Here is a 22,354-nt window from a genome sequence, read left to right on the forward strand (position 1 = left end):
CTGTGCGGAACACAGATAAGTAATTAAATAAACCAAAAGTAAGAGGTCAAATGGCTGGAATGTTATCTCCTCACAACATACACAGGCAACAATGTGACCAATTATACTTCATTGGGAAAGCGGTTCCAGTCCTCATGAATCACTCTTCACCCAAACATGAAGTTCAAACATATTTATGATCTAGACTCTGAACAACCAAACCCTCTATACTGTTGTCAGAAACAACACAGTGCAAAAGACCTTCCCTTGAATATGTCCTCTTGAAGTTTATTTGAATTTCTCTACTCTATGCCAAGCGCAAAACTGTAAAGGTCCATTGTTGTACATTTACAATGTTGGAATGCCTTCAGTAGCCAAGGCTTTCCATTTAGCATACCTAAAGGAACACTGTGTGTCCCACACACTGCAATTAAGCATACCAGAGAGGCATTTTCCACTGTTTAGAGGCAGCATGTTGAAATGGTAATAGTCAATGTTTTCAGAGAGATTACTTCTGTCAGGGGTTTGTTAATCTTCTTTTTGGGAGGATCAGGGTCGTTCTGCATGCCATGTGAGGGTGAGAGACAAGCTGAAAAGGGGGGAAGGAGAACAGAGTGGGGCCACGAGTGGCCCTCACATTCTAGCCTGTGACCTGCTTCTGTTTGCTCTCTTTTATTAAACCCGTCATTTATACTCTGCTGACAACATGACGTCGAGTATTGATGAGGACGCTTTTAGACACCACCAAACCTGCCAAGTTGTCTTTTGTAATTACAACTTGTCTTTTAATATAAAACCTGTTTTGTTTGTAATTCAGTGTATCCATCCCTGTGCCCAAAGTGCAGGTGCTTTACAGGTACTTTATATGATTCATAATTTAAAACAATTCAAGAGTAAGATGAATAGATTATTTTTGATCTTTTTGCACTGTGACGACAAGTATACATAAAAATCTATTGAACCTATGTTCTAAATATATATGTCAGTCAATATCAAGAGAGCAACTGCTCCATGCTCAGTCTGCAACTAAAGGTCTAAGTGGATAGATACAGTACCGAGACCCCAGCTGTCACCTGGGAGACTATGCAGAGACAGCAGTCAGGTCTGTCTGGTCGATGGCCTGGATATATTTGGATTACTTCCTGAGGCCTAATGGCTACCGACACCAATGGAGACACACTCTGATGACCCTGTCTCTTTACTGGACATCCCAGTGTCTGCAGAACTGGACAGTCTGTGTGTGGTGCGGGGGGGGGGGGGGGGGGGGGGGGGGGGGCGTAATGTGCGTGCCAAATCGCTGGCTAATGAAATAACTTCTGACTGTCTAGACAAAGCATTATCTCACCCTTCGCTGCAGTTTGCATGTGTGTGTTGGGGGCAGTGCTTCCCTCACCTCCACCGCTTTTCTGAACACCCTGACATATAGATAGAAATCCAACTTAATGTGTCTCAGTAAGGTTTTAGGCTTCAAGAACAGCTTCAATTCTCCTCGTCATCAATTCTGAAAATCTACTGGAGTAGAGAATGAATGCCATTATTCCCAAAGATGTCACTGATGAATATATACATACATGTCAGTACTAACTCAACAGGTGTACAGTTGGGTTGACTGCAAAGGCCATAGTATATGATTCACATCTATTTTGTACTTGTCAAAACATTCAGCGAGCCCCTGAACCCTGTATGGAATCATCTGCGTTTGTTCCTCAACTCATTTATCTGAGTTTTATTTAAATTTGTCACCAGTCTGTATGTGTGTCATTTTCTTTTTTCAGAGTGATGTTATGTGCAAATGTCTGACAGAAGCACAGGTGGAAACCTGTGGGGACAGTGACAGTGACTTTTGGGTTAAACGCAACAGCAAATGTACGACTGAAGAGGAACATACTGTTCATACAGAGCAGCCTAGCCTTGTGTTCCTCCCTCCTGCCTGAGCTCTGCCCTCGGTGGGGGAGCTGGAGCTTGACACTGAATAGTCTCCCTCTCTCTCTCTCTCACACACACACACACACACACACACACAGACACACACCCGTGGCCACTATTGACCATCCTGTCTGCTTTTTTAGCTCTCTCATCTCTGCTTATTTATAGTATAATGCATCAGACGAGCTCGCAGGGAGATACTGTCATGCGGGCTGCTGCTCCATCAGCCTTTATGCTCATCATGAGCATGGCATTTGAGCAGTTGGAACTGCCTTGCCATTTCCCTCCACCCTCTTACAAACACACAAAAGAGGACAAATATCCATCCAGCATATGGACGGCCTAAAAGGCAAGCATAAATGCTATGTTTGACAGACAGACTACGCAGAACTTCTCAGCTTGTAAATCAGCAACGTGCCTGCTGTAAATGTGACACTCCCTCAACTCTCCCCTTCTTGGAAACAAACAGCCAAAGATACAACATGTTGTGTTAGCCGTGAGATAACATGTTTGGTCAGCACTTGTTCAAAATGCACTTGGACAGATACATAAGCAAGGACAGGCACACACACAGACACACACACACACACACACACACACAAACTCATTCTGCTCTGGGCCTTTTGTTAACTGAACATTAGGCAGAATAATGACTAATGTTCCACATGTGCGTGCACACAGGAGCACCAATACAAAGAGGTGTATACAGCTACAAAGATTCACACCAGCTGATGTGAAACACAACGCCGAATATATTAATGACTTACAGGTTTTACCAAGGTGATCATAAGCTGTGTAGTTAAAATTTCAATGCCAGCATTTCCTAATCTAAAGTAAAGCTGACAAACCTGGTTCCCCAGGGCAACTGTCAGTAGATAAGGAGGCTGCTATTCACGTTGTAAGTGTGGTCATAAAACGGCTGGTGTGAGAAAAACATTTGCCTTGTTTATACTGCCAGGTCAGCCTAACCAGGCACTGAACCAAGACACAGGGTGGAGGAGAGGAATGGGAGATGAGAGATGAGGAGGAGTGTGGGTAGGGGGAGGAAGAGGAGGAGGAGGAAGAAGAGGTGGCAGAGTGGCTCTGCTTGAGCTGGATTTCTTATTAATCAAATCACGAGTGTAGCAAGTGTATGAAGCACAGCACCCAACTTCCTCCACACCAGAGAGAGAGAAAGAGAGAGAGGGAAAGAAAGAAAGAAAGAAAGAAAGAAAGAAAGAAAGAAAGAAAGAAAGAAAGAAAGAAAGAAAGAAAGAAAGAAAGAAAATAGGCCTGGCAGTATATGCCCTTGCTGTAGTAAAAGTAAAACACTTAGTGAGTGAGGAACAGAAAAGAAGAAACTATTTGTTCTCTGCAGAAGTCTCGTGTGCGGCAGCAAAAAAAAAAGAAAAAAAGAGGAGGAGGGAGCTGAAAACGTGTCTAACGATAAACCAATGGCACCTGTTCACTCATGGTTTCACTTGTTGCACTACCATTTACATCCACTGTATGCTGCGCTGCTTTGACTACAGTTGCAAACACAACGTAGGGCCACACAGGGACACACACCTGATAAGCAGCTGCTCTCCAGAAACCTTATCATTTACACACAGTAAGAAAACGCCCCGCCACACCACACTTCCTCTTATGCCATTAGGATCAACAATGACAGTACACAATGTACTATGATGAGATTAACATGTGAGAACTGCAGGCAAGAAAAAGTGACCCAACATAGAAAACAATGGGGGGAGAACACACAGATGAGTACAGTGTGGGAGAAAACACTACTCAATGGGCAATTGATCTGAGAGAGGCCAGAGCAGTATGGATTTTGTTGCGTGCCGATTGTGTTGTGCCACAAGCTACATACTGAAGTATGAGGTTTGAGTGTGAACGTGGATGGCGGTCTTGTTTGCTGCACTTGCATCGTACTTCAGTAAGTGATGGGCAAAAGCCAGTAACACACACACAAAGGGACACACATGCCTGCATACACAACAACAATGAGAACCAGGTTCTCCTCAGCTACCTATCAACTGTTAGTCATTATTCGGCCTAATGTTCAGTTGACAAAAGGCCCAGAGCAGAACGAGGTTTGTAAAGGAACCTTTCAGTGACGGAGACCTTCGTTTTATTTTTTAAGGATATAAACTCTTCTTGGACAAACAAATATGATTATATTCTCAGACGAAAATGAAAAAAAAAAGCAAAACAAAGGAACTAAAAATCAAAAATAATCCATCATGATATTCATTTTGCATGATCCCTTGTTATTTATGCATGGTTTGTCTAATATATTCAGAACAGGTACTCGCTTTGTGAGGTTCAGAATTGTATTAACCCCACTAATATGATTATCACATTCAAAGTGGTAAATGAGCTGATAGTCTTTACTCATTGCAAGAATTTTTGGAATATGAGAACGATTTGTACTTGGTAAACTACTGATTTTAATTGTGCAAAGTAAGAATAAGAGAGTCAAACAGCGGGAAACAGTAATAACTGAAGGCAAAGACTGAGACAGTTATAGGGAAAAAGATGTCAGATGGAGTGAGCTCTGTCTTGGACAGTGTCTTGAGAAGACGGCATCATCGCCCCACCCTGCCACCCTGCCCTGTCCCATGGAACAGACTACTAAGCATTGGTTTTGGGTGTGTTCTTGGACTCAGGGGTCAATCTCTGCTGCTGCATTAATATCCAACAGAGACAGCTGGAATAATGCCTGCCCTGCTCGACATGCTCACCTCGACTGAGGGTGCACACAACTCTGCATGTGTGCAGAATGTGTTTTGTAGGAGTGTACCCACAGACATGTATCTATGCATTTCTGAGACTCCATGTGTGTGCGTCGCCATGTCTGCACCTTTGTGACAAATTTGTGTTTTGCAGAACTTCCTCAACTGTTTGCCAGAGCTTTAACATCTTAGCTATGTAGTATCAACATGCATCAAGCCACCAGCCCAAAACACACACACACACACACACACACACACACACACACACACACACACACACACACACACACACACACACACACACACACACACACAGAAGGATTAATCTTAAGCTCCACCCCTTCAAAACCCAGCAATGAACACCAACAACGGAGGAACCAGTCCAACCTGACCAGGCACGTAGGGACCAATCACACACAGGCAGAGCCATCACTTCCTGTATTTTCAAAACAACTTGTGACGTTCAGGCTAGTCAGCGTGTTTGATAATGATAAATGCTGATGCTGGGGCGTGATGCCCACTCTTTACTGGCTCACGGACGACAGACAGAGGAAGAAACAAGCAACTTCTATCCACCTCACATCAGAGCTCTTCATAACCCCCACATGTGGCTGGCTTTCTGCTCCTGTCTCCCCCACTGTACTCCACCTCCCTATGCTCTCGACTATCAAATACAGGCTGGGGATGGTGCACATGCCTCCCCAGGCGACAAGAGTGTGTGATATTTCAGTTGGGTGTGTGAGACTGCTGCTCTGGGCCTATTAGGGCTATAGATCAGGCTAATTTAAACTATAGATGCCTTTTTTTCTCCCTCTAAAATGCCTCAACATGTATAGCTGCTTTCATACAGGTGCAGGTGGCTCATCTATATGCATGTTTAATAAATTGTTTTAATACGTTAATCTCTCTTCATCTCCTTCTTTTTAACCTTCTCCCCTTTTCGTAGCTTCTCTCATTCTGTCTGCCTTTTCTTTGACAAAGTGAGGAGGCCCCGCCACACTATATATTCAAACAGCTTTTAAAAGATTATACCACACACACACACAAACATGTGCTCACATACAAATTTAGCAAGGCATATGTGTCCTTAATCCAACTGACAGTGTGTCGTAAACATGGCTGTCGAGTCCTTCTGGCCACAGAGCTGAGGTAATAAATATGGCTCGCCAACTCAGCCCTCTGAGTCTGATTCAGCGTGAAAATCATGGCTTTCACCGATTATATTTACAGTGTCCTCACAGTCACAAATAGCAGCCAAAACCAGACAGGAAATGGCCTTTCTGACCATCAGTTTTTTAACACCCACATATGGAGTGGCCGTGCATGGGAAGTATACATTTGAACTGGCTTGCATAAAAAGGTATAAACACCTTCAGAAGGAGAATAGGAGTTGTTGGTTTTACAATTACACACATTATGGCAAACTTTGTTTTAGTAAATTACTCTAAACAAGATCCATTTACTTTAAGAATTTGCCAGTTTGGATCTGTTCTTGTGGTCTGTGATGTTTCTAAACTCCCACTTCAGCCGTAGCTGAGAGCGCTTTCAACAGATGGAAAAGATGAGCTGTGGGAAGTCAGTAAATAATTATTCATCATACTGTAATTTATGATTTACTGTGAATAAAGTCAGAAATGCTAGTGGTCTGTTCGTGTTGCTAAGGTATTTTTGTGTTGGAATCAGAATGAGGTTCATGTCACTGAGATGGATGCCACTTACTCTCAGTAGATGTTTATGCCTAAAAGTTCTAAGTTTTATGCTTATGAGGGCAGAACTCACACAAGCCTAATGAGGTAAAAACAACTGGCCCGGCCTGGACGGCTCAGGAGCACTGAGGGAATGAGAACGGGTCCCTGTAGCTAAAGGTCAACTTTTGGCCTTTTTCTGGGCCAGCTTCTCTAAAAGTGATGGAGGGGCGGGAGCGTGTTTGTGTGTGATAGCAGCTGCTGGGCTCTGTCAGGGGAGCTGAGGAGACGGGCGCCTCAGTGGACAGCACTGATCCCAGATGTAAGAGGGAGACAGGTTAAAGAAGACAAGTGCTGAGATGTACGACCCCCAATACCACCAGCACAGCCACCACATCCAAAATCCCTCTTAAATCAGTGACAACCCCCCCAAAACTAACCTCCAAGCACCCCCTGACCTCTGGCAGTGCCCCTGAGGCCCATGGGCCTCCAGGAGAAGGTATTCATCTCTCCAACCCAGGCTTCACTGCTTCCCTCCCTCCTATTTCTGCTTTACTTTTTCAATCTTTGTCATTGCCTGTCTCACCACCACTCTCCCTCTCTGTCTCACAGGCTGAATGGAGGGGTCACTTCAAAAGGCTGCCAGAGAGAGCTGCTGGCTGGCCATGATGCGCCTGAGGCCTTTGAAGTGAGGAGTGGATCTAAAAGGTGTGCAGCCTGTTTTTTATGCTGCAGCACACTTGGGCCCAGACATATAAACAGGAAGTGCTATTACTCTTCCTGAATTCTGCATAATAAGTTTACGATGAATGCATACTAAAACTTTATAATAATAAGCCATACTTAAATGAGGAGTGTATGAGATGAGGAACATTTACAGCAATAACTTCTGGGGTTTTTTTTTTGTTTTTGGCACACAAGTTCTTCAAATCTCAACAAACAGTGCCTGCCTCTGCTATAAATCTAATAAAATAAGATGATTGAAAAATCATAATTAGATATTTCAGAATAAAATAATGGGAATAGAAAACTTAAACTCGTCTTCAAACCTTTCTGAAGATGTCTTCAGAGATGTTTGTGCAGCAGTATGGAAATGTGTGGAAACATTTTATAAAGTCTGAACTTTCAGCATCCTCTCATGTCAGGGTGATCGGGACATGCAGAGCAGAGTGGGCAGATCTGGGATTCCTAAGAGGATCCCCGATCTGCAGCAAATTAAGTAAAAAAAGAAATCAGCTGAGAGCGAGGGGCGACTTTCCGCAACAGTGACCGTCACATTTTATTTTCCGTTTCTGGCTATCGAGAGAATGTGTCATCGCAACTGCTTTCGCTGTAATAAAATAATGAGAAACACACAGCAGGTAGAAAAAAATGCTAAAAGACTGAATTGAATACGACAATGAGAGGTGAAGAATGACTATGTATAGGAAAGAAAACGAGAAAAAATATTGCACAAAAAAAAACGAGTGGAGAAAAGGGAAAGGACTAAAGCTGCTCATTTCCATGCCTGTTGACTCTTTTGACGACCCCAGTTCTTGTCCATTGCTACCTCCTTTCTCTGTTCTGTGCCTTTTGCCTCCTGGCTCTGGACAGAAATGGGCTTGAGCGCTCGTCTGAGCTTTGAAGTCCTTGGTTATCAGCCAAGCGTAGAGCTGTACCTGCAGCCATCTGTGAAGGAGCCGCCAGCAGCCGCCCATCGCTCCACTTCCCTTCCATGACCGAGAGGGGCCGGAGCCAGGATTGGTGATGGGGCTGGCAGTGGCACTTAGTCCATGTTGGCTGACCACACATGGTAGAGCCAATAGCTGCATTTGTGCATATACCCTTAAAAAAACCCCTCAACCTCAGTGTCCTAATCTTACTGTGTAATTTAGTTCTTCTCTGTTCATTTTAATATCTGTCTGTAAACACCCCCCCCCCCCCCCCCCCCCCCCCACACACACACACCCCTCCACCCCTTGTCTTTTTCCCTCAGAAGAGGAGGAAAAATGTTCAGGCTATGAAAGACTTGATTAAAAACTGCAAACCATTTTTCACCCCACGCTTCGTGTAATATGAAGAGACGTTTTAGGATCTCTTGTTTAAATAAAGTGGCTGTGAGTGTGGTAGTTGCCCTCACCATCCAGCTGTGGTACCTTACAATCTCTGTTCTCTTTGCCACACATTTGAAGCTTTATTCAACTTTTTTTTTTTTTTATGAGCTTCATGTGTAAGGCCAAACGAGCCAGGGATAAATGCAGCCAGCACCGCCAGCTCTCTTCCAGAGAGTGCGATGTCAAATGGATGGGTATGGCAGGGACAGTATCACAAACAATAGGATTAAGACCTGCGACAATGTGCACCGAAAGCAAGCCGGTGCTTTGGTTTTGGGGGGTTAGTGATGGGACGAGGCAATAAGACAAGCCGGGGATGGTGGGGGTGGGAGGCTATGGGGGAGTCTGAGAGTGTTTGGGTGGGGGGTCATGATTAGGGAGAACAAAAAAGCTACAGTAGCCAGACCTCTTCTCAAACCAGCCTCCAATTACACACACAGACGCAGACACACGCACACACACACAAACATATATGGGGGCTTCCAATCTGGCCATCAGGCTGTTGCTGAAGTGTCACATGGGCACCATGTGTGCTGGCCAGTGGCCTCTCGGCTTATCAACAAACAGAGCAGGATGGAAGGACAGATAAGCGATAGATGTGGGGGTGGGGCCGGGAAGCGCAGGGAGGGTGGCGGGGTGGGAACCTGTGGGGGTCACTGGCGGATGATGAGAGATTGCAAAGTGAAAATGCAATATATGGCATGCAAGCAAAATGCAGATCATGCTCACACTGCACTGTGCAATACTATTCAGATATTAAAAAAAAAAAAAAAAAACATGATTTGACACCCTCAGCATATTAAGTGTCCTTTATGCTCTAGGAATCCCTGTGTAATTATTGCTTAACAGGCCCAAGTTAACAAAAGGCCTTATTCACTCTGTGCTGTATTGAGAGGCAGTAAAATGTGAACCTTTGTTTGAACCACGGCTCTCATAGCAGATCAAAGCAACGGACGTGTTGTAAGGTAGGGAGATTCTCAGCATCGTACTTTTTAACAGATGCCGCTCTCACCCTCGCTGTGGAGCGGTTACTACGTTACTTTAAGCAGGAAGGGGTTCTTTAAATCAAAGAGGAACGTTCCTCTATTTTTTCTCTTGTGATAATCCTCAAATACAAGGAGATGGACATGTTTTTAGGGTAATGTGCCTCCCCACTGAGAGCCTGAAAGTAGTTTTCAAAGTGCTACAAATTCATTTAGAAAACAAATTATATATTCAGCATTCAAATCTTTAAAAGTCTGTGGATTGGAGCATGTTCCAAGTCTTGATTCCAACAATCAAGGGTGTGATATGTTTTATACCAGCACATAACATGTTTCAAGTTTAAATGCAGAGATCTCGTTTTTGCATACTATACTAAACACTGTGCTAAACTCCAACTAGAGCCTTCCTAACGGAGCCTAGAGTCGTTACAGTGCTAGTCAGAGCCAGAGGCAGCTGTTCCACACAAGCTGACACCATACACAGTGTGAAACAACAGTGTGGGGGGGAAAGGGCCTTCACACATGCATGACAACCAACACGGAAATGCCTTGTGTAAGCAGTCGACAGGGTTGAGGCTCCATCCCAGCCAGCCTCCCTTTTCCCCTTCGATAAAAACTAACTAATGTCAGCAACTGATGTGGTCTCCGGCTTCAAGGACCTCAGAGCCTGGCTTTCAGAGATGTTTCCGAGAGGGTCTGAAACATATGGCAGAAGCACTAAAAGGGGGGGCTTACTGACTGAAGAGAAAATGAGAACTGCAAAGTCTCCTTGCATCTCAATTGAATTTTCTCTATGCAAGAAAAAAAAAAAAGAAGGGCCAGAAGAATAATGTGCTGCAGTACTGGAGGCAGTTTTACTCCAGAGAAATTTGCTGAAAAGAGTATATGAAAAGTTGAGCCTGTTGAAATAGCCAGAAGTATTCCGCTTGTATTCAAGGCTGGGCCTCCAGTGTCAGACTGGCCTCCCCTAACCTGTCATTTCAGTTCAGGCTGATGCTCCCCTCCACCCCCGACCCCAACCAGCACCCCCATCTGTTTCCAAAACCCTCAGATCACACCTGTGAACTATTTCAGCACATCAGAGAGCTCACATATTCCCCTGTCTTCAATGGAGAGCTAAACATACACACACAGACACACACAACTCATCTCACATAAAACTCACATTCTATCTCCCGCCAAAGCCCCAGCTTCTTCCACTAAATGCTTCAACAAATCAATAGCACAAAGAATCCCCCAACACTGGATTTCACTTTCTTTTCAGATAGGAACCTTTGAATAATGCAAAAGCGATACTTGTAAAGAGAGCTTATCCATTTTCATAACCTTTTCTGTGCAAACCGCCTTCCTAACAAGTCATAAGGTGATGCATCAGGTCAACAAACAGATCAAAACTGACAGAGTGAAAGTGAAAAACAAGGAATAAACATTCACAGTGGCACCAACAAGGATTTGTGGAGTGATGACTGTTCTTCCCTGCGAGCTATTTAACTATCACCTCATCTCTTACCGACTGTTAAACTACCCTCCCTCCCCAGGCCTTTCTTCCTTCACCACAGTGGACAGTGAAGAGCTAAACACACAACCCTGCTTGTCATAACAGTCAGGAAGAGAGACCCTCCTCAGTTCCCCTGACTCTGCCACGGGGTGCGGCCCTGCCGTGGCCCCCAAAGGCCCCCAGGGTTCTTCCTGCAATTCTAATCAAAGTTTAAAAAGCTGCAACCTTGGACTCTAAGCCTGGGTCGTGGCCTGTGAGGAAGATATCAATCAAGCAGCTCCAAACAAGCGTGAGGGGAAGAGGGAGGGAGACATGGAGAGTTGAGGGCCGTTTCTGAGAAAGTCCTGCTCTGTCTGTCCTCCTGTCTTTTCCCCCTGGCCCTCAGAGGAGGAACTTCCCCTGAACAAGGACAGAGTGCATCCCCCATATCTGGAAACCACAGGGTAATTCAAAGTCGCATTAACTCATAATGGCTGTGTGGATGGATAAAACATTAATCTCCACTCTGTGATGCTGCAGCGCCTGTCACCACCACTACCATCATCATCATCATCCTCATCAGCTTCTGAGTCATACGCTGTCCATTTTTCCAGGCAGGAGTGAATGAATCCTCTCTGGAATAGTACTGGTTGACCTGTGTGGGGCAGATCTGCTAAGGAAGTTGCCTTCCTGCCCATTTCTGCAGCTGTCTAATCCTCTCTCAGGCCTGCCCTACAAACGGGTGATGGCACATGTGTACAGGCTCATAAGCACACAGAGACATACGCACACACATGCATGCGCACCACAACACCCATATCAGGCAAGAGGGCAGGCAGGCAGGCACGGTTTGGCGGTGTCTGAATATTAGCTTTTCCACAGCTGGGGGCTGCAGGACCTGCTCCGTTCATCAGACATCCATCAAGGTGTCAGTTTGGGTTATGAGACCAGGCTCCCAGGATGATCAGACTGCTACCCTGTCTGCCAGCAGGCCTGCCTGATGGCCTTCTGTCTGGGCCAAGAAGGACCAAAGGCAAACATGCAAAAAAAAAAAAAGAAAGGCAGAACCAACAGGATCAGACAATCAGATGTCCTGAAAATCTCAACCTTTAAACAAATAGTCCCGAATGAATGATTCTAAACGTGAATTCAAGTTCTTCAACAAACGACATGTGTGAGGTAAACTGTTGTATTCCACAACAAACTCAGCTTTGAACTAAAGCAGGAAGTAGTTAATCATATAGATTTAAGTTATTAGGTGCCCTGTAGCCAAGGGTGAGTAATCACCATAATAGCCGGTCTCATTCTACGTGAAGGTGCCCCCCCCTTCCAAACCCAAACCTATTTTCCACCGGAGACGTTGGTCATTTCCATGACTGCTCTACATAACAGCCCTCTCCAACACTGAGGAGGACAGGCAAGGTAATTAATTTCCCCTGCCGCCTCCTTCTCTTCCCTTCTCCTCCTTCTCAGTGGTGAAGGGAAAAGGCAGGGAATGTAATTTACACTAATTACCTTTTGTATAGGAGTCTCATTTCAACTTTCTTTTTCATGTTGAAACGCCAGAGTCCTGAGCTATGCCTCTAAGCTTCAACACCCCTAATGAAAAATCACTACAATATTCCTACAGGGACATAACAGCACTTAGTGAAGAGTTTGTTGCCACCTCCTGATAGTGTATCTTCTATAGTTGGCTATTATATAACCTTAATATTCCTATCTAGGACCCACTTTTGCTGTTGATATTTCAATAATGCCACTTTAAGGTGTGTTAAACTATTACTTTTCAGTAGCACTTTATTATTGATAATTCTGAATAGAAAAGAAAAGGGGTTCCCTTTAATACCAGCAGAGGGACTATAGAGTAGAAAAGATACTAAACATGAGGCTGCTCGAAAATAAATACTGGAAACATCAAGGGTCATCGTTTGCTTTCTGCTGCCTTTCAGTTTACACAAGCCTCTGATCAGCAAGTAAACCTCTGTTTACTTTACAGATATACTGTTACGGGTTATCTGTCCTATTGTATGTCAAAAGAGCATCTACAGTACTTCTGAATGACACATTACTACAGCTGAATGAAATCAAAATATAACACATATTGCAAGCAATTTATCATCTACCAATGCCCCTGTTATTTCACACTACTTAACCTATTGGTATTATTTGTGTAGTTGCAGTTGGACCATTCACAGTCCTCGGTCATGCAGGAATTATAATGGGCCGCTTGCATTGTTTTACATTTACAACCCGCCTTGCAGCGACAATGCAAAGCAAACACACTGTGTGTGAACTGTTGACTTGGAATAATATTTATATATATTTTTTAACAAAAAAAACCTACATGACAGCAAATAATTTAGGGAAGCATGCGGGGTAGCATTCCTCTCAATTGGATTAGTCACAGCCACATTGCTGCAGCGATAGCGACTATGCTGTATTTAAGCATGCCTTTCGTTTCCGGAAAAGAAAAAATAAAAAAAAAACAACAACAACACAGAAATCAACGGATAGAAGCAGACAGAAGCATATAAAGTCAGTCAGTTTCTACACTGACGTGAAATAATTGGGAGACAGAAGGACGAGAGTGAATAGAGCCGAGACTCGACCGATCGGTCTCCGACCTTCTTTCATTCCCTCTCGCTTCTTCAGAGCAGAGCTATAATTTCTAGCAGGAACAAACGTGAGGGCAAAACAACATTTTCCAGGTGTGTGCACACATGAAGATGACTGTACGTTAAACACGGGTGCTTGTCTTTGACCTTATTCAGGAGGGTTTTCAGTCTTATCAGCGCTATTTCAGCGGACGTAGCTCAGACTGGCACCACAATCTTGCTGAGCATTTACTAATATTCTCACAACTGTGACCGAAACACTAAGGCACAAAGCTGCGGGGAATCTGACAGCCTGCGTGTGGTGGGTCTAGAAAAATATAATCCAAATATATGTTATGGGAAAGAAGAGAGGGCGCAACGCATCTCTTCCCTCCGTATCAGCCGCAATTCAATTGTATCACAATTGATACAGTAGGCTCAGTGACTGAGCCCCGCACGGGAGGAAAAAAATAAATAAATGAAAATAAACACAGCATATTTTCAAAAACCATCTTACCTTCGTATACAGGGGCCATCGGTGCAAGGATTTCTGTTATACATGGCAAAAAATAAAGCGAGATTTCTGTTCAAAACTCAATAAAAATCTGCCATCTTGAAACACTGATGAGAGAGTCGCCGTGGTCTCCTGCATTACTGGCCCAGTTCATTAGTGAGGAAAATGCTCGTAATTCATATCCAGGCGTTTTCAAACGTAGGGTCCGATGCGAGGAAAAAAGGACAGAGGAGAGGCTGTGCAATTCAAATCCCACCGGCCGCGTATTTCTGGAGGCTCAGATGATGAGCCACGATGACAGGTTTACTTCAGCTATTGTGCGACATGTCTGTGGAGTGAGGAGTCTCTGCAAAAGTTGCAGTGGTCAGAGCGCAGCGAGTTTGGTGTAAAGTGAGAGAGTCGACCGACGATCGAGTCGATGGAGTCGGCGAGGAGGTGCATCACTCTGGAGCCACAGCGAATACTATAGGTCTGTGATAACACCAAAAATAAACGTTATAATATTATCATCATTATGCATAAACAATATAATAAAAAAATAAGAATACTTAATAAGAGTTTACAGATTTAAACAGAAGGAAATGAAGAAAGGAACATCATCAACCATACTATAGGCTATGGTCATTTAGATGTATAGAACCTTTCAAATACAGAGGCAGTTCAAATGCATTACATAAGACGAAGAAATCAGCAGCATTTAAAACACAATGAAAAGGAAAATAAAATATTAAAATGGAATAAAATTTGATCAACGCAGATAAATAAAGATACAAAGGACATATAGAGTATCAAGTTATGTATATATTTTAGAAAAGGGGAAGTTAATAGTTCTCATTTCCTCCCTCTTTTTCGATTTGAAGCAGAAATTACTTTGCAATAAATTATTGTTTAAATTTGCTTACATTTTGCGTGGGCTTTGAAAGCTCATACTGAGGTAATAAAAAAAACCTTCATCAATATTATGTAATTTTAGTTACATACACTGATGCACTACTAAAACTTGTGACCTATGATTTATTATTAACAATAACACCAACAACAATAACAATACTATAGAAAAATGCATACGGGTGCAGCAGTGAGGCTGTTTTGTGTCAGCATGTGGATGCATACTAAAATATGCTAATTAATGCTGAAGGATGTAATTAGTAAGACGCGATGTGACTTGGGGCTCTGCCTCGCTGTTGACATTATTCTCAGCCGTGCAAAGTGCATCTGGGTTGGATGACTCTGCGTGTGTTTGGTCATGCCTGAGTGAAGCCGAAGCGCTCCCACTGTAGGCTACAGTATGACGACATGAGATTTGCACAGAATGAACTGGAGCGGAATCGGATTACATAGGCTCACACAAATGTGAATAATCTGTCATTTACCAGCGACCCTAAAATGCACTCGCAGCAATAACGCGCACCCAACTCTAAATTAAACATGTCGATTTAGACACGTGGGCGTCTGGTAATATTGCAGTGCATTAGAGCAGCAGAGCAATTTCAGCCTATAGCCTCCCAAAGACTAATCTGAAAATAAATCTGAAAGCAGTACACATATATAGCTATAGAAAGTTTCTGTTCTCACAGCTTTAAAAGTAATAATAATAAAATAATAATATTAATAAAATAAGGTAGGCCTAGTTTAAAATATATTACTTCTTCACATAATTACATTGTCTCTGTGGGGGAAAAAAAACAAAACAATCAGTGATGATCTATCTTTGGTGCATGTTCTAAGCCGTGCAGCTTTGCAAAGTTATGCAATTACTCATTCAGTTGAAGTATGTCACACGGCCTGCAGCCTGTACACACATCATATAGAGCTGACCACCGCACGTCTGTGATGTGATGATGTAACTGCAGGACAGGCACAAAATTAGGTCTAAGGAGCCCACGTGTGGGGGCTTATATATCTGTTTAGCATTAAAACACCAAGTAATGCCATTCTCCCATCATTGTTGATTCATGCTACTTCCTTAGCAAAGACCACCAGGATGTTCCTAAAGGGATTTACTATATACTGTGCTGTGGTTAAACTATTCAATAATGAGAGTATACTATGTAAGACATAACAATAGGTGGGAGCCTATTAAGTATGGAGAATATGCTGCGTGTATAAAATGAAAGACACCATGATAAGTAAAGATAAGTATCCTTGCCATGGGTTTAGGTTCTTAATTATTCATAAACTATCTCATAGTGTGGTTCACTGTCTTTAAACGAGATTCTTCTAAATCATGATATTCACATAAGCATCATGCAAACCCAACTTTTTTTGAACAAGCAAATGTCTATTTTGAAAACAGCATCTTTGTAGTTGCTTTGAGGCTGAAGTGTAAACAGACCAACAGGTTGTGCAGGGCTGTAGTGGGGATCAGACAGAAAGGAAAAATACAAACTGCAAATAATGCTAATGTTTCTTAATTCTGGGCTTTACAGCAGGGATGGAGAAGTTGACTGTCTTTCTCATAAGGGGAGTGAGTCTGTGTGTGTGTGTGTGTGTGTGTGTGTGTGTGTGTGTGTGTGTGTGTGTGTGTGTGTGTGTGTGTGTGTGTGTGTGTGTGTGTGTGTGTAAAAGGGACACTTAAACATCTCAGGTCCCCTTTAGGACAAATAAAGAGGTGAAAATCCTGAGACAGAAAAATGAGTCAAATCATTCACCTGATTCTTGCAAATTTGATCAGAAACATCTGATTTACTGTGTATGAGCAAATAAATGCTGTAGTCGCTGTCCCTTCCCTAGGCCTTTCTGTCCAATTTAAAAAATAAAAAAAGACCAGATGGAGGAGAGAGATATAGCTTTGCCTCTTCCTCTGTTTCCTAACAATCCAGTTATCCCAATGCATATTTTTAAGACGTATGGCCTTTTTTTTAAGCCTTCACCCTTCACTATTAATAATATTTTTCCAGCCTGGTTAACTGTAAAGATTCTTAATGAGGTGACACAACTTTACACAGTTTGAGCACTTTATTTCAGCCACTTATTTGGAGGTTAAATAACTGTGAACAGTCAAAATGTTTATCACAGAATTCATTGTATTGCAAAATGAAAGTACACACTAGGCCGAAGTGGAAGCAGGATGTTTCCCAACAGTTTGAGAAATAATTTAAAAGTTCAATGTCACCTTTCACTTCCCACGAAGTGTTTTATGTGAAACTGGGGACTTCTACAAAATCAGTCTGACTCTTCATGTTGCTTTCCCAAATGGACTAAATGGGTGGCACTCTCTGAGCTGTGTGTATAATGCAAGACCGCGACAGAAGGGACGGGCGGCGGGCATTGTGGGAAATTCACTCTCTGAGCTGTGTGTATAAAGCAAGACCGCGACAGAGGGGACGGGCGGCGGGCATTGTGGGAAATTCACTCTCTGAGCTGTGTGTATAAAGCAAGACCAGGCCAAGCGCCAACTGGGACAGAAAACGTCAGGTTTTAGTTTTTAGTTGTTAGCTTTTTTTTTAATAGTGTTGTACTTAGATTTCCTTTAGTGTGTTTTCATTTGTGTGATGGATTTGTGCTATTCAGAATATTTATTCAATATTTTATTGGTATATTATTCTTTTATTTTCTTTATTATTCTAAAGTAATAAAATTATATTCTTTTTATTTTATATTATTATTCTCTGCTGTTGTTATGTGTGATTGTGTATATTTTTGCTACTTTTATGTATATAGAGTATATTAATTTAATTTCTGATAACTTTCATTTCTAAATTGTTTTGGCAATGTTGGAGTTGGAGATTGTTATAAATATTGTTAAAACATGGCTGTTCGTGTCAAGTGTCTTTTCTTTCTTTTGGGGGGGAAGTGGGGGGGGGGGCGCTCGGAGGGGGTGTCGCCCAGAGAGTAATTCAATGTAGAACTGCCACTGCACTGACATGAATGAAATGTATTAGCTATTAGTCTGTAACAGAGTTTTCCGCTGCTACATGGAAGTCCTTTGTCGACGCTTGAAAACGTACAAACTTTTAAGCTCCATTGTCAATGTTCGGCCTGACAGAAGGTGAGAGCTAGCGATAATTGTGTAATAGTAATGCACACAAAAGCACTGATCACTACACATTAATTCTTAAACATGTCTTTATTTTTAAGCTTTTTCTATATACTGATGTTACAAACAACTCAGTTCGCTCCACTCAAACATATATTACAAGGACTTTAATTGAGTAATTGAACACAAATGAATTTGATAAAACGTGGCTGAACATATAATTGTGTACAGCATGTTGGCATCAAATATTAAAGAATGAGTAACATATAATTACTCTGTGCCTTGTTATGACCTGGTTTTTCATTTTTCCATTTAATTTTTTATTTTTTGGTAAAACATCACCTGCCACAACATCCTCTTATTATGATTTGTCTTCAGCTGCCGTTATATGATACCATATTTTCTGGGTGAGTAAGGACTATAAACTGTTATTAAGTACAAAAGAACATACACAGCAGATAGAATTAAAAGCACTGTAATTATAGGGACTTACAGAGACTCACTACTGAGTTCTTCTAAGTACTGATGCACCTGTTTGTGTAGTAGCAGACTGATGTTCAGCCTGCAGAGTTAGAGGACACACACACTTTCCCACATAGCCTGAACTAAACTGAAGTTCAAACACAATATGGAAATAAATCACTTGCATAATATATGCAAAGTGTTGATTGAGAAAGAAATGAAATTTCTGAAAATTTATGTCACCTATTTCAACTGCATTATAATACAGCAGGTGCCTATACTTCATATTCTGTAGGATACCACTTATTAGTGGTGCATTGCTATGCATGCACACTAGGCACCTCTATAGCAAAGCTATAGAGGTACCTAGTGTGCAATGCAAAGCAATGCACACTACTGTTCTTCCCGTTTTTCTTCTTCTTCTTCCGTGTCGACTTTCGGTTCGTAACTCGTCCCACACCGTTGAGCGCACATCAACAAATGATACATCAAAACGTGCGGCTCGATCGGACTCGGTGTGCTTGTATTTTGTTCTCCAGAATATTCACGTTTCGCGAAGAAATTTGCGAAAAACCGGCCGAAATTTTCCCATAGGGAATGGCTGGGAAATTTTCAAAAAAGTCGCAAATTCTCCCCTTTTTCAAACAGTATCTCCTCTGGCATACTTTCACCTAGAAACACCATTCAAACTGTAAAATGTAGACACAAGTCTCGTGTATTCGGGGTGTATTCAACTTTTTCAAAAGTTGTGTAGTTTTTGAACTGTGAGCCCTAATTGATCAGCAGTGAATTTGGAAAAAATCAGGGTTTACAATGAGTGTGTATTGCGGAATGTTCCGGGCTAGAGTGGGAGGTTAGAGTGGAGAGGCTTTCAAAAAACTCTCTGAAATTTTTTATTTACACGATGACTACGGCCACAAATTTTACTCTAGAGCAGTGAAATTCTCCACACTTGTAGCCACACTTGTCCTCTCTCTCACAATGTGTTCATTTTTTCTGTAGGATTTACGGTTTTTCTTTGGCGGGCCTTTTAGCGACAAGAGGAGCTCTCAACTGCTCCATTGACTCCAATGTTAATCGAGCAGAGGATTTTTGGAGAAAAGCAGAAAATCCCCTTTTTTGAAACTTGCTGTAAAATCCACATTTTAGACAGTAGGACCATAAAAAATAGATTCAGGTCTTCCTTAAAGTCTTGTCTCTTTGACGGTGCCGTTTGTTTAGCGATACCATGTTTTGTTTTTCCATGGATAGCAGTTGTTCGGCAGGCCCGATTCGGCCGAAAATGAGCTCGTCAGAGCACCTGTGAGCTGCCTCAGCGGCGGGAAAGCTCATCCCCATGGCAACCGTGACTGCAAGAGCTGTGGCTCTCTCTCTCCCTGTAACAACTCTATGTCTCTCTGTCTTTGTAATTAAAACTATAGCAGAACTATAGGGGTCAAAAGGACACTTTTGACACAGACACACACATAGACAGACTGACACACACACAATAGTCAATACTGGGTTGTGCTTCGCACAACCCAGTATTGACACAGACCCACTCAGGCACACATAGACAGACTGACACACACAAAGTCAATATTGTGCGGTGCGCTAGCACCGCACAATATTGACAGAGGCTCACAAACACACACACACACACACACAAAAGTCAATACTGGGTTGTGCGAAGCACAACCCAGTATTGACACAGACCCACTCAGGCACACACAGACACTGACACACAAACACACACACACACACACACAGACACACACAGGACAGAGGCACACAAACACAGACACGCACAAACACACAATAGTCAATACTGGGTTGTGCGAAGCACAACCCAGTATTGACACAGACCCACTCAGGCACACACAGACACAGACACACAAATACAGACACACACACACAATAGTCAATACTGGGTTGTGCGAAGCACAACCCAGTATTGACTCAGACCCACTCAGGCACACACACACACACACACACACACAATAGTCAATACTGGGTTGTGCGAAGCACAACCCAGTATTGACACAGACCCACTCAGGCACACACAGACAAACACAAACACAGACACACACACACACACACACACAGAGGCACACAGACACACACACACAATAGTCAATACTGGGTTTTGCGAAGCACACAACATTACTAGCAGTGCAATGCACCACTCTCGCGATTTCCCAAAGGGAAATTGTCTAGTTCATTATCTTCTGCTGTGTTGTCCTTGTTCAGGTGATTCTTAAATGCATAACTGAGTTACGTAGGTGGTTCTATGTAAATATATCTTTTCATCTTTTCATTGAGGCCGCATGTGCACAGCTTTGAAAATTACTTTTAAGGGCCAGCCGAGGAGTCCAAACATTTCCCTCCTCTTTTCCCTCTGCCTCTCTTGTGTCAGTGGAAAACATGCTCAGTTGTAACTGACCTCCAACCTCTTGTATAGCACTGAAATAGCCTGTGAGCTGATTCAGAGCCCTAACTGCTGTACTCCACTGTTTAGTCCCACAGGTCCAATTATTACTTCACACGTATTAGACTCGGGGTCCTTTATTGGTTCACCGACATGGATGACATCATTGACGTTTAAATGGACATTTCCATGGGAAAATCACTTTTACACAGCCCTAGTTTGAGGATAAAAAAAAACATGGCGGAATGAGAGCTTAGTCAATTCCTGTTCAGTACAATCTGTTGTCATGCATAACTTAAAAAAAAAAAAAAAAAACGATGGGCAAGTTTTTCAGCTATGTAAAGTAATATTCAAAGTCATGGCAGGTCACAGTACAAAGCCTAAAACCACCATTTTTTCAAACATTTATTGATGACTGCGACTTATCAGTCCTCCAATAATCAAGCTTTATAATTAACTCAGTAAGAGGTCATCATTAATATAAGAGCCCTATATATGTTTTACAAACACCCGACCAGAACATATGAGGAAAATATCTTTAAAAAGAAGAAATGTAAAGCTAACAATGGTGGAAACATTCTGATCTAAGCTGTTCTATGAATGACAGTCTTTCTAGATGAAAGCTGTGTTTTCTTTTGTGCAAAAGCTGTTTTGTGGTTTTTGTTAGTATCTACAAGTATGATGTTTTTCCTGCCTGAGAGCACTGGTGGTTTACCTGGCATCTCAGCAGAGTAAACAGAATTTAAATCTGTCTGACAATGATTTTGGTATTGACTACCGTTTGTGATTGGGCTGCGGTATTTCTTTAACAACAAACAAGCTGCATAAATTACAACCCAAAGCTGTAAATGATTATCCCATATGCTTTTACACGCACCAATGCATGCAGTTCTGTTTTCAACAACCAACCAGTTTGCCATGCTTTATAAAATCTAGAGCATGCTCACTAACGTCTCTTCTCCTTTTATTTATTTATTTGATTCCTTTTTTTGAGTGTTCAGCAATATGTTTCTCAAAATGCTTTTGTGTGTGTGTGTGTGTGTTGCAACGTCCTGTCTCGTGTCTTTGCGGGGCCTTTTCAGTGCTGCTTGTTCCTGCTGCTACTCAGCCTGTGATGGTCTGTGGATGTTCCTGGGAGGTTTATCATTGACGTGATGTTACTGTGGATGGGACGGACGTGGCCTCCTGGGTCACAGCTTAGGGGAAGGGTGAGAACTCTACCAGGCTTTGGACAAAGCTGCTGGAACAAATAATTGACAGGTTGCCTTGGAAACCAAGCAACTAATCTGCATGAGACAAATCAGCCTCCTTGCACAGTCCAAAGAGATGTAGCCTATACTTTAAGAAAGTAGCATTTACTGGCTTCATTTCAAGTAGTATGAGGGTGCTTGTTAGATATGGTATGACTAATGAGCTTCAAATATAATAGCTGAGTCATCACATAATCATTACTGAGTCATCCTTGAAAATGTTGACACATCCAGTATAAACAGATTTCTGTTTTTTTTTTTTTTTTTCGGTCTGTCACATGATCATTT

At 42.4% G+C, this 22,354-nt stretch overlaps 1 protein-coding gene across 1 annotated transcript in view; it reads right to left on the reverse strand.

The window, feature by feature from the left end:
* hipk2 (homeodomain interacting protein kinase 2) overlaps positions 1-14,304 on the reverse strand; it is a 71,058-nt gene extending 56,754 nt beyond the window's left edge. The window contains exon 1 of the mRNA XM_041037593.1: positions 13,972-14,304. Within this exon, the coding sequence (XP_040893527.1) occupies positions 13,972-13,990 (19 nt within the window). The 5' untranslated portion in view covers positions 13,991-14,304. The remainder of the gene's footprint in view (positions 1-13,971) is intronic.
* Between the last annotated feature and the right edge of the window lie 8,050 nt (positions 14,305-22,354).

Source organism: Toxotes jaculatrix, chromosome 5 (assembly GCF_017976425.1).
Source record: "Toxotes jaculatrix isolate fToxJac2 chromosome 5, fToxJac2.pri, whole genome shotgun sequence".
Lineage (NCBI taxonomy): Eukaryota > Metazoa > Chordata > Actinopteri > Toxotidae > Toxotes > Toxotes jaculatrix.